Raw genomic sequence first — 12,574 nt, forward strand, 5'->3', positions numbered from 1 at the left:
AGGGCGGCGCAGCTGCCGGCGGCGGCGGCGGCCTGCGGCGAGGCCCGGGGAGGCCGGGCGCTCTCTGGGTGCGGTGCTTTGCGCTCCCTCTCAGCCCCGGCCCTCGCGTAGCCCGCTGCAGAACTGCGCTCCGACTGGCATGAGCATTTGTGCTTACGTGCTGGCGCGCGCCACGCTAGCATCGGTTAAGGTCAGCTAGCCGGTAACAGGATAAAAGACAAATAGATCAGTTTAAAAATATTCTTCATGTGAAGTTGAAGATGGTGATGTCCTTGCAGCAGTATCAGTGAGGTTAGGAAAATGACAGTCAGATACGAGAACAGGATCTGCTGAATCTTCTCTCAGCAACAAAGTACATGGAAAAAACGGGATTCAGTTGTCAGTGGTTGAAAAATCAGGTCTTTAAAACCCCCCAGTAGAAAGGCAAGCACTGACTATGCCAGGAGAAGCGGTTGCCCATGTGAAGTTGGTCCCCCATGCAAGTTTCGTAAGCAGAATACTTCAGTCAGCGTCCATTAGCTTCGAAAGAAACAGACAAAGTCCGTTTTCTTACACTGGCGGTTAAGAGTTACTTGGATAATTCTGTAAGTCAGTGGGGAAATGCTTTTGTGATTAAAGAATTTAGCCACAATTGTCACCCAAAGAAAGCAGTCAAACAACTAGTAGCATAATTCTTAGTCCCAGCCTCTTTCCCAGAAGATGCAAATGATGGGCTTTCAATCTGAAGTTTGTTTGTGTTTTTGTTTTTTAACAGGAGGGTCATCTTTTGATTATTGGGTATACTACTTTTAGCATAAAAATGACACCAGAAACATGAAGATGAATAAAGATTGGAATTGTAGCTCACAAATCTACGTAGCTTAATAAATACAAATGTGTTTGGTTTAATCTCAGCTAGTTCACATTGCTAATTACAAGTTCAGAATTCAAAATCTATATGCATATGACTAGAGCTAGAATAAATTCACGRGACTTCATAGAATAAATAAAATCCTGGAAAGCCCTCCACAGCTACATCCTCCTACAAAAAAAATTTGGACTTTTACTACTAAATCCCTTAAGTGAGAGAAGAAATGGAGAGCAGCATATATAATATTGTCAAATGAGTAGGTATTTAAACTTCTTTGACTTTACAGAATGCTAGGAATATTATCTCTCCAGAAAACAGATGCAAAAATCAAGTATTTCTTGAGCAGAAACCAACAGAGATAATGTTTCCTATTTCTTTCGCTAGGCTGAGCAACAGACCTTTTCTCAAATCTGTGTCAATTTACTTGGAAACAGATAAAATACAAATTAAATTCTAAKAGCTATATAGTCTTATGCACTGGGTGAAACGTAGCAAGAATTAYAGATGGAAGATGTCAAAATGACTGGTAAAAATTCCAGCCTTTYCCATTGGTAACGATTGCTTGAAAAATCTAAATGCTAGTCAGAGCTACATTAGTAGAATTTCCACTGGATCATGCTATGTTAATATTTGGAAGAAGGAATTAAACAATATCAGTGCTCTAGGATGCATCACAAATGGCGTATTGAGGGGTCTTTGTCTTTCAAAGGACTTTTCTCTTTTGGGAAATACTGACCTTTGCTAAGTTGAAGAGTTTGTATTGTTTCAGCGAGCATTGGATCAAGTCTTAAGACGTTACCATGTGAAAGAGCTGCTAATCTTAGAAAAGATTGTATGGCATTTTTTCTTTCTTTCTTTTTTTAATGTTACTTACTCTGGTGATCTGGTCAAACTCTAGTTAATTATCTATGCCTCTGTAATTCTGCCAACTAGATACTACAAGTTTCTTATTTTCTACATTATACAGCATTGCATAGGTTCATTAGGCTCAAATATTAACACTCCTTCCCTGCGTACACATAGAGAGATATGTACACAGTTCTTCCATCACAGCACTCTATAAATTTGCTGATTTTTGCTCAGTGGTAGGCCTATAAAGCAATGTTCAGAAATGCCTAGATTTAAGGACTGCATTAGTCATCTTTGTGAAGGAAGAGGAACTGGCAGCTGTAGTCTTAAATTCCAGTGAAATCTCTTTTCACTGGAATTTAGTGAATTTTTTGCTGGAATTTAGCTCTTTTCTACAGTGAAGCTAGCTGAAGTTTTAAACTACAGCTACTACTGCTCTTACAGAGTACAAAAAGCCTGATAAATGTAATCCATTCTATCCTCAGTGAATTGAAAGGCATCCAGAATATCAGCACATCCTTGGCACAATCTCTTAGCAAAATGGCACATTTCTGAATTTAAAGCTAAGAATGCATCAAAGTCTTCCAAAACACTGAGATGCCTCTAGCTTGGCCTTGAGGCATTGGGAACTCTGACATAGCCTAAAGCAAACTGGCATGAAATTCAAACACCGCTTTTATGAATATATCCTTTCATGCTAGAAACAACTGATAAAACCACAGCTCATCTTCCTCCCACCCCATCTCTCCAAATTCTAGTTCTCTGACAGATTAATTTTCTTAAAATCTATTCAATTTATGGATGGGGCTGTAATAATTAATCCTTATTTCATATCTCTCTTTCCGTTTTTTTTAAAAACAGCAACACTGAACTATTTGTGCGTAATACAAAAACCTTGACACAGGTAGTACAAAGTTCAGTACTGCCTTCTCAAAGCCATTTAGGAAGAGTTCTATAAATATCTACATAACATTTCATGGCATTGAATTTCTCYATGATTTCTCCATCAGTGTTTGTCTGCATCTGCATGTTAGCCCCTATCTTTGTGACATATGGGCATCCAATATTTTTAGGTGTTCTTTTAATTACCTTATTCTTTTATGATAAGCCAAATTATATTCTGCTTCTTTTGCAAATCACACTGAAGTCAATGGCACTAGTTACATAAAAGAAAGCAAACATGATTTTGACCTTTAAAAGATAATCTTCTAAGTGGTTATTGGTCACTTGGACAGGTTATTGTTAACAGTACTTATACTGAAATATTTCTACGCATCTTGAAACAGATCAGTGAAACTAAGTGTTACACAATTATAGCATGTGAAAACTAAGAGGGGCGAATGATGTAATCAAGYCTTGCAGAAACTCAGGAGATCTTAGTATTCCTTAGGATTAAAAAACAACATGATATTTCTTTCCATGCTGGAGGATGTGGAATTTWAACAGCTGAGAGCTCAAGTTCCTTATCTTTCTTCTGGAACTTGAAATATCAGTTAGTTCTGTTCAAGGCTTTGTTTGGATTTTCTTGATTGTTTACATTTCTARATGTATAGGTAGAGCCTCATTTGTTTCTATTTTGTATGAAGTTCTGAGCAATTCAGAAGTAAATTTTCAGTACACTATACCAGTGGCCCTTATATTTGGTAATTAGTGCAACTAATTATGGGATTCATTTCAGTGCCAAACTCACCAAAACTTACTGCCTTCATGTATTTCTATTTTTAATAGGCACATATGAGCACTCATGCACACAAATATGTCTTTTTTATTTTTTTTACACTTATGAATAATTAGTCTTTGAAAAAAAAAATCTGTTGTAGTGTTAGTACTACAGAATAATTCCTTCTTTGGGATCATCTATCTTCAACTCTGCACATTGYTGTGTTAATGACATAGGAGTTATATAGGCCTCATTAAAAGGGGGAAGAGCTTTCTCTAAAGCATTATATCAGTGCTGTTCACTTTTTTTCAGGGCTTCTTACCAGATTGCAATCTTCAGCTGCCACAGTACGAACTTTATTGACATCAGATTCTCGTTCTCAAAGCATCCCAAGCTCTTTGTGGAAACTGGGCMGACTTAATCATGTAGCAATTGCAGTACCTGATCTGGAGAAGGCTCAAACTTTGTATAAGGATGTGTTAGGTGCACGGGTGAGCGAGGCTGTTGCTCTTCCAGAACATGGTGTCTACACTGTTTTTGTGGAGCTTGGAAATACAAAGCTGGAACTTCTACATCCTCTAGGAGAGAAAAGTCCCATAGCAAGCTTTCTGCAGAAAAACAAGATGGGAGGAATGCATCATATCTGCATTGAGGTATTTTWATAAACTATATCATGTAAGAAGATACATACATTAAATTATTCATATTTTTTCGTAGATTTGACCTGTATAAAGAATAAATATATAAGGCTGGCATATCTGGGAGAATTTCTACTGAATAGGAAGTCTTAAAAGTGTTTTTTTTTTCTGTTTTGCAAATCCCAGTTCAGTTTCATAAACTACATGAAGAATTTTTCCTCTTTTACTCTATAAAGATTAAATTATGGTGTTTTTTTAAGCATCTAGTGTGGAAAGTGGACAAGCCCAAGGGGCTTGTGAAGAGCATTTGACAGGACATAACTGGAAAAAGCTGCGTATCAGTTACAGTTGTAAGTTTAAGCTAAGTCATAGTTTAGATTTTAAGAAGTTTCTTCCTGTTTGATATTTAGTTGATAATTTTATACAGAAGTTAAAAAAAAAAAAAAAGATACTAGAAAGATTTCCAAAGAGAAGTAGTCTCCAGAGCTGCTTCTGTCCTGGTCTTTCTTGTCCAGTAAAGAGAGTTTAGTCTACAAATACAGAAGGTGTAAAGGTGCCGGAGAAAGCAGGGATCTTATTTAGCATATTCATGCTGTTAGATCAACAAATGTTAGATGTAACATTTCATATTGTCATAATATCTATTAAATACATTTTTAATGTTTTTCAGATCTCAGTCTTGCAAACTTTCTTATTTCATGCAAAGATTTGTAATAAAAATAATGTGATTACTGATGTGAGTAAAATTGTTTTCAGAGCACATCTATAAAAACCTGTGTTTGCAGTTGCGTACTTTCATTGAAAATTGAGAAATTTTGCATATGCATAGGCATTGCAATGTTTCTTAAATTAAGTTTGCACATATTTTCAAGRTGAAAACTTAATAAGCCATCTTTCAAAACAACTGAGAAGAATGTAGGGGAATTAACATCTTAAACACCTTATTTCAGATTATTCATACAGAGAATGGACATGTTGAGAAGTTCAGCAGCTAGTCTGGAGCCTAATTGTTCCTGTAAGGCTACTCAGGCCTTAACTTTTTTTTCTGGAAAAATACGTAATTACTATATTTGACTTGATACAGGTAACTAATTGTATTAATTCCTAGTGTTATACTACTAGAGCACCTTATTGAGCTCACTTATGTTAAACCAATTAAAGTATATTTGATTTTTAAAAAWTAAAGAAGTAAGAATTAAATTAACTGCACAATTTCATATATAAGACTTCAGGACATTATACATTGCATAAATGAAAACCTGAGGGTAGTGGATTATTATTATCAGTAGGAAACATTAATATAAGAGTGTTAAAATCAAATGTTTCTGATGCTATAGAAATTTGTCTTGAACTGGAGCACTGATGAAAGATAATAAGCCTCTGCACGATTTGGGTCTTCTAACATACATATTAGGGCTTATCATATAGAAGAAAATATCTAACAATCTTTACAAGAGAGGGAAACAGATTCCTGGAATGATGTGGATACATATCTAGCAGATGGGCTGCAGGTAAACAGTGAAGAGAAATATTGATCTTTGTGATTGTACTTACATAGCATCTTCACAAACAGCCCAAACACTTTACATGCAATGACTCACCCCATYGGAATGGGAGTGGGCTTTCCCATTTCATAACATGGTCACATATACTAGTGATATTTAAATGAGTTGTTTCAAGATTAAAAGAAGCAATAGTGTAAGCATGAACATAATCCAATACTGTCAACTCCTCATTCTAGGCTCTTGCTAGTAGACAATATTGTTCCAAAGCAAGAATTGTTATATATGCCAAGCACATATATGATTTTTCATGATTTACTGTAACATAAAACGCATKACCCTTGCTAACATATTAAACTATACATTTCCATTGTTTAATATTTAGAAGTGGTCCAGGTAAGTAATTACTTTAATAGAAAATAACAGAGTCGATACAACTCTTGAGGTAAATGATTTGCATGTATGTGGGAATGTCAGATCATATTCTGAATTTTAACAGAAGTGATAGCTCAGCATATGACAAAACTGTGAGGAAATAATTAAAAATAAGGAGCACACATTCATTAATCCTCTTTCATTTATTTCATTTACTTTGCTTTTTATGCAGAGTTCCTACATCAAATGCCTGGGGATGGGTTTGCCTTTATTACCATAAGCAGTTCCACTGAAATTAGAGCAAAGTCTGAATCAGTTTTTTTGTTGTAGGCAGTAAAGTGAAGGAAATAGCTATTCKTTTTAATACAGCTTTTGCACTTAAATTCAGAAGATCAGAATCTTAACTATGCAGTATCTTTGCAGACATTCAAGAAGAAGAAAATTAATCCAGTTTAAATTGACACTAAATTTAGGAACTTCTATTATAGAAATGTGAAAGACCTCAGCTGAACTTGGGAAATGGGGATGTGGAAGAAAAGTGCTTGGTTATAGGTATAAAAGAAGGAAGATGTAGACATTTTACAGCAAAAAGAGCTCATCGCTTCCTTGAAGAAATCCTAGTGTAGGTAATCACATGTAAGATACTTYACAAAATATTTGTAACTAGTTGAGATTTTTCTATGTAGAACTCCATTTGGTGTGAGACATGATCTTTCTTGTTGCAGACAAACCAAAGATGGTTATCAAAAGAAATCATGCTGTTAATTCTGAAAACTGAGAAGAGCAATACATGCTAATTATACCATACCTGGCAATGTAGAAGTGCTGCGTTAAAATATATATATATATATATATATATATATATTACTGTATACAATAGATTAAGTGAGCCAGGAGACATAACTGAGCAAAAATAGTTTCTAGAAAAATTACATAAAATTTCTCAAATGTAAATTGCTCATCTGAAATTTTAATATTTTGTAGAAATACTTTCCTATGAACAATTTTGTTACAAAAGGCTAAATTAAAAAAGTCTTTCCATAGAGGGGAAGAAGTCTGACAAGTTTATCAAAATGCTTTTCCTTTCTTCCTTCTGTTGTATTATTCAAAAACGAAAATTTAGATGTGTTGATAGATTGGGAATTTGTTAAAACAAGCATTTTTAGAATAAATTAARTAATTTCTGACCAGCTATAATTGAAATTAATACCTGCAGTGGAAACARCATTTGGTAAGATAGGAGAGAAATCTAAGCTTCGTGATCTCTTAACATAGATGCACCCACAGACTTTTCACCATTTCCTCTCATGGTTTTCTCAGGGATGCACYAATTCATTCCAGCTGAGCCCAGACACATTTCCCCTTCTGGCCATCTCTGCAGGACATGGGCAACAGCTGTAGTGGGTTTTTTTTTCTGTTTCAGGAATAACCTGGAGGGGGTTACAGCACATATTACACTTTCTGTCTTCTTTTAGATAATACTTGACAGTTGCTTTCTTTTTTAGCYGACTGGTGGCTGCGTGTAGGAAGAACAGTAATGAGTTCAGAATTTTCATGAGCAAACCTCTGCTGAGAACGAGTAGGAATTAACTGAAGTTTGTTCTTCTGAATTAAGACTAGGCATTTCCCTCTTCCCTAGAATGGCATCACRTGAGTTTATTCACCGAGTTATATCTAGACATCTCTGTCTTGAAAAACAGTAACACTATTATTTTAATTCTAGGTCTTCACTGAGTATTAACTGTTGGCTCTGCTAAACTGAATACTAATTTTATTGTTTCAAGGGATGGATGCATTTAAGATTTGGGAAGATCCAAAGTCCTGTTGATGACATGACATCAGACTTAAGATCACATTATACAACATAGATAGGTTTTTGTTAATTACTTTTTCTAGAGGAAGCTGCTTTGAAATTTTATGTAAAATGCTATTRTTATAATTAAATCCAATAGGAAAAMCAGGTCATATTTTGGGGATTTTTCTGGTAGTTTTAAGGTGTTCCTTAGGAAACTTTATGAAGCTTAGCCTACTCAGGAGGAGAATAAGTAAATACAAAAGGCACTTTCCTTTTACCTTCTGCCCACTACTCTCCCTCTTCACTAGCATRTAATGAATAAGTGTTCTGTCATCAGTTAGATGGGAAGGCATTCTTTGGTTAATGATATTTTTAAAGCAATATGATTGTTGTAATAATTGCAATGTAAAGAATTAAGATTATTTATGGACACCGTATAAAGTAATGACAACAAAAAAAGGACTTYGTACATGAGTGAATTTCATTTACTAAATTGTTAAATATACCACAATCTGCTTGACTATACTTTTATAAAATAAGTCATATCACAAATTCAAATTTCTTTAGGATTTTAATTTTTGAGACTAATTCTAAAAAGTAGAGAAATCTAGTCTCAAAAATCTAATTCTTAATTTCTAAAAATTAGAAAAATCTAAATTTATTTATAGAATTATATTAGAATTTATAAATAACATTTTAGTAAGACATGTTATTGCTCCTAAATGTAGAATATACATTTTAGTGTTTCAAATTGTATAAATTGTTTTTTTTTTTTTTTTTTTTTTTAAATAAGGTTGATGACATAAAAGCAGCTGTGACAGAGCTGAAGGAAAAAAAGATCCGAATATTGAGTGAAGAGCCAAAAATAGGTGCACATGGCAAACCTGTGATTTTTCTTCACCCTAAAGATTGCCATGGAGTCCTTGTGGAACTTGAGCAAGCYTGAGCTGTAATATTCATGGAGTAAAACAATAAATGAATTGTGAAATTATTGAGATGGGCCTGGGAAAGATGCTGTATTATTCAATCTTTACAAGTTCACTGTATCTCCTGGTGATTCCTACAGTTCCTATAACACTGAAATACTGCTACAGAGTTTTTTTTGTTCATCTGATTTACAAAACTAACATCTTGACATTTCTTTAATTCTCTGTGATTCTAAAAATGAATACATGAGCCAAATTACATATGTAAGATCATAATTTATGTTCTGTTGTTGCATGTTTGCAGCATGATTTTGCCTCCGTAGCCACAGAAACTGTGCAGTTTCTAGGTCATTCTACATTATTTTGTTCTATAATTTAGAGCAGGGACCCATTCTCAGAGACAACAACACAGTTTACGTACTCCCTTAGACAGAAAAAGGAGCATYATAATTTCTGTTTTCACCATTCACTGTCTATACTTTACACTGATTGACTGGGTTACACAATAAAAAAAATCCTTGTTGTTGCATTGGTGTCTGCAATCACTAACCTTTTCCCTGGCATAACAATTGCTGCCAAGGAAGTCACCATGCATAAATCATCATTTATTTGTTTTATGAACTCTATGCATAGGCAGTGGGAAGAAAGCTGTCTGCAAAGATCATTTGACCAAAATATATTTCAGACTGTAAGGTGCTTGTTGGATTTATTTTTGTCAGATATTGAATATTTGGTTTTTAAGCTTTACCTGAAAGATGTCTGGGAGAGACCTACACAAATAACAGGGAATTTATCCGCCTGCTTTATAAATATTGTTTTCCTATGCAAAAGCAATTACAAAAACATTGGAAAGCATATTTTTTTAAAGGGACAATTTAATAAACCCAACCACATCATGTAAGACTTGGTCATGCATACCATCAGCAAGCATGCCACCATTCTATCATTTCTGGTAGACTGGGGTCACAGTTTGTTAGTTTATTCATGCACAGACCTCACTTCACTTGTGTGAATTAAGCAAGCAGTATTTRTCAAGATAGCTTCTTTTATAGATTTGTTTTGATTTGTCAGCTGTAGAAATTACATATTGTAACTTTATCTAGTATTCTTAATCCTCAGAAAAACATCACATTTTTCCTGGCTAAACTACAGTCTGATTTTTTTTTACATTCTTACATCTTTGCATATACAGTGAATAGTTTCAGCTTGATAGGAAATAAATTCTGTTTAGTCTAGGAGAACTGCATGGAAATTTAGTAATTTTTGAATAATTTGTGTTCTCTGTCCTGTTTGTCACAACAAAACACAAGTAGTATGTTGACCTGAGTTTTAATCAGGGCTTTAAAGATGTTGGTGCTTCCTCATGAATTTTCCTTCTGAAATAAACTCTCCAAAGCCATGTATTTTTTTAAAGGAGATAATTTTGTAGTTGAAAGAAATGCTACTTCTGTCATAATATAAGGAAAATATAGTCTTCTGCAAGGCTCTTATTATTTAATCAAATCACTGTTTAGAGTGTAATTTGTGATGTTAATTCTAAATTGTTAGAATATCAAAATTTTAAGGCTTTGGAAGGAAAAGCCTTAGATTTGACATTCTTTCTGAAATCTGATTCTGCCATCCTAGGAGACATATCATCAGGGCTGCTTTTTTCTTGCCATTCTTTCAAAGATGAGGAGGCTCCTTGTTTGTTTAATACTTCAGCATTTAATGCTGAGACTAGATTACTTTCTTTCTGCAGATGYACAAGCACTGTGTTAAGGACATTCCTTGCATTTGGACTTTATTGCTAAAAAGGATGAATGGAAAGTGGTGTGACCAAGAAACTGTCACAGAAAGACCAGGAAATACAGGGATGTTCACAATATCTAATTGTGTAGATAAYGTACTTACAGTAAGTGCTTTAAATCATTTCCTTGGAGCTTCAGTTGATTCTCTCTGTATAAGAACCTCTTCCTGTAGTGAKTTGGTTGTACTTAAGCACCTTTAATTAAGAGAAAAAGTTACTCAGTTGTCTCAGTAAACTCGATTCTTTTACCAATGCAGTTGTCTTGTTAGCCAAACTCTTGAAGACTCTGAAACAGAAGAAATCTCTGAAATGGTAGCCATAGTACTTCTCATAAAGGTGCTGAGTGGCACKAGACTCAGAAAGGTAACTTCAACAGTTTAAACTTGAAGCGCAGAATCATGTAGGCTATAAGATTGTTAGTATGTGAGTAAGAACTAACAACAAYGTATAAACGCTAACACTGACATTTTAAAATGGAAGTCCTCACTCTTTTAGAACTGCAAAGTCTCTCACCTTTGATAGGTTAATCCCACTTCTGCCTCTGTGGAGGTCTTGTATGGAAAAGATTATTTCTAGAAAATAAAGATTAGTAGAAAAGTGCGTTAGTAGATTAATTTCAGACTTCTAGCTATTCTTGTGGCTGAGCGTAAAAAGTAATCCTATCTTCCTGATAACAGCGAGAGCAAAAAGTCATTTTCATTTAATTGTATAGCCTTCTCATCAGCTAGATCTGGACGTCCGCTGTAATCGCTGCGCGTCCAGCCTGGCGCACTTGGTTTGCCCTGGGCTAGCAGCACCCAGCTCCAACTCAGGTGCCGTGTACACGCAAGGCCCTTTGTAGAAACACCAGTCTGAGGTTTCTTCATTCTTGTTTAATTAGTGGATTAATTAATGCACCTGGTCTTTGCCTTCCATTTTGCTACATCTTTTCCTAAAATAACCATCCAGCTGAGTGACCATCTCCAAAACAAAGTAGAGGAAGAAGGTTTGTTAGGAACTTAAACACGAAGCTGAAGGCCACCCCTTCTGGAACCACCGCAGTCTTTGAGAGGTCGGTGGTAGCACAGCACCGACAGCTGCAGCAACTTCTGGAAAAAAATACCACCTACTGCCTGATCAAACTGGGAATACTGCTCTTGCTGTATTGACCAAGAAAGTGAAGACTTCCTTATGTACCTGAGGCTATTTCATTAAGTTAATAATTTTGAGAATTTACAATCTGAATCTTCCAAACGTTCAAACATGAACAAAGAAACATGATCTTCCAAATGTTCAAACAACCCAACAACAGATAATATATAACTTTYTGCATTAGCATGCAACATACATACAGTTTATGCAGTATCTGAGTTTTCATCATCTTCAAAAAAAGAATCAAAGTACTAAAGTCAGTCAAGTAATTAAGCTAGAGACAAATGAGAAAAGTCAGCACAGAAAGTTGTAACAGAAAATAGCAGCTTTAAAATGGCTACTGTGCAGTAGGTGTTTCTATTATGTAATAGAAATCTTCACAACAGAGGAAAACCAAGAACGAAGAAACCTCGGACTGGTGTTTCTACGAAGGGCCTTGCGTGTACACGGCRCCTGAGTCGGAGCTGGGTGCCGCTAGCCCAGGGCAAACCAAGCGCGCCAGGCTGGACGCGCAGCGATGACAGCGGACGTCCAGATCTACCTGATGGGAATGCTGTACGGTTAAATGAAAATGACTTTTCACTCTCGCTGTCATGAGGAAGATAGGATTACTTTTTACGCTCAGCCACAAGAATAGCTAGCAGTCTGAAATTTGCCACTTAAGGGCAGCTCCTGTCGCGGCCGGGTTTGAGGACTGGTCTGGCCCGTGCTCCTTCACACGGCAAGTGATCGCCGCCGCAGCAGGTGCAGCGGGAAGAGCGAGCGGCATCTGTGAAAGGCCTGACGAACCCGCCGTGTTCACCAGTCACCCTAAGGAATGCTGCTCCCGGAGCAGCTCTCGCACCTCACAGAACTTCCGAGCGGCCGGGGCCGCGCCGCGCCGCTATGCGCCATGCAGGTTCCCGGGCGGGCGCCGCTATTGTGGCACGCAGCTTCCCGGGCGGCGCCGCCGTCGCGGTGCGCGGCGCCGAGGCAGGCACACAAAAGAGCGGCTGCCGCTCCGCCGCGGGCTGCGGCACCGGCCCCGCCGCTGCCAGCAGGGTAAGGAGCGGGGCCGGG

General features: G+C 36.6%; 2 protein-coding genes across 5 annotated transcripts in view; both read left to right on the top strand.

Annotated features, from left to right (window-relative positions):
• Window positions 1-436: 436 nt before the first annotated feature.
• On the top strand, window positions 437-8,664 carry MCEE (methylmalonyl-CoA epimerase). The gene is made up of 3 exons (XM_085303654.1): window positions 437-487; window positions 3,620-4,012; window positions 8,463-8,664. The coding sequence occupies exons 1-3, from the start codon at window positions 437-439 to the stop codon at window positions 8,613-8,615; spliced, it is 597 nt and encodes a 198-aa protein (XP_085159780.1). The 3' UTR covers window positions 8,616-8,664.
• Window positions 8,665-12,464: 3,800 nt separating this feature from the next.
• Window positions 12,465-12,574, top strand: part of APBA2 (amyloid beta precursor protein binding family A member 2) — a 110,953-nt gene continuing 110,843 nt past the window's right edge. For all 4 annotated transcript variants that reach the window (XM_085303311.1, XM_085303314.1, XM_085303313.1 and 1 more), the window contains exon 1: window positions 12,465-12,556. The gene's annotated coding sequence lies outside the window, so the exon portion shown is untranslated. The remainder of the gene's footprint in view (window positions 12,557-12,574) is intronic.

The sequence above is a fragment of the Rhea americana genome, unplaced genomic scaffold (assembly GCF_003343005.1).
Source record: "Rhea americana isolate MKP2758 unplaced genomic scaffold, rheAme1 scaffold_2, whole genome shotgun sequence".
Taxonomy (NCBI): Eukaryota; Metazoa; Chordata; class Aves; order Rheiformes; family Rheidae; genus Rhea; species Rhea americana.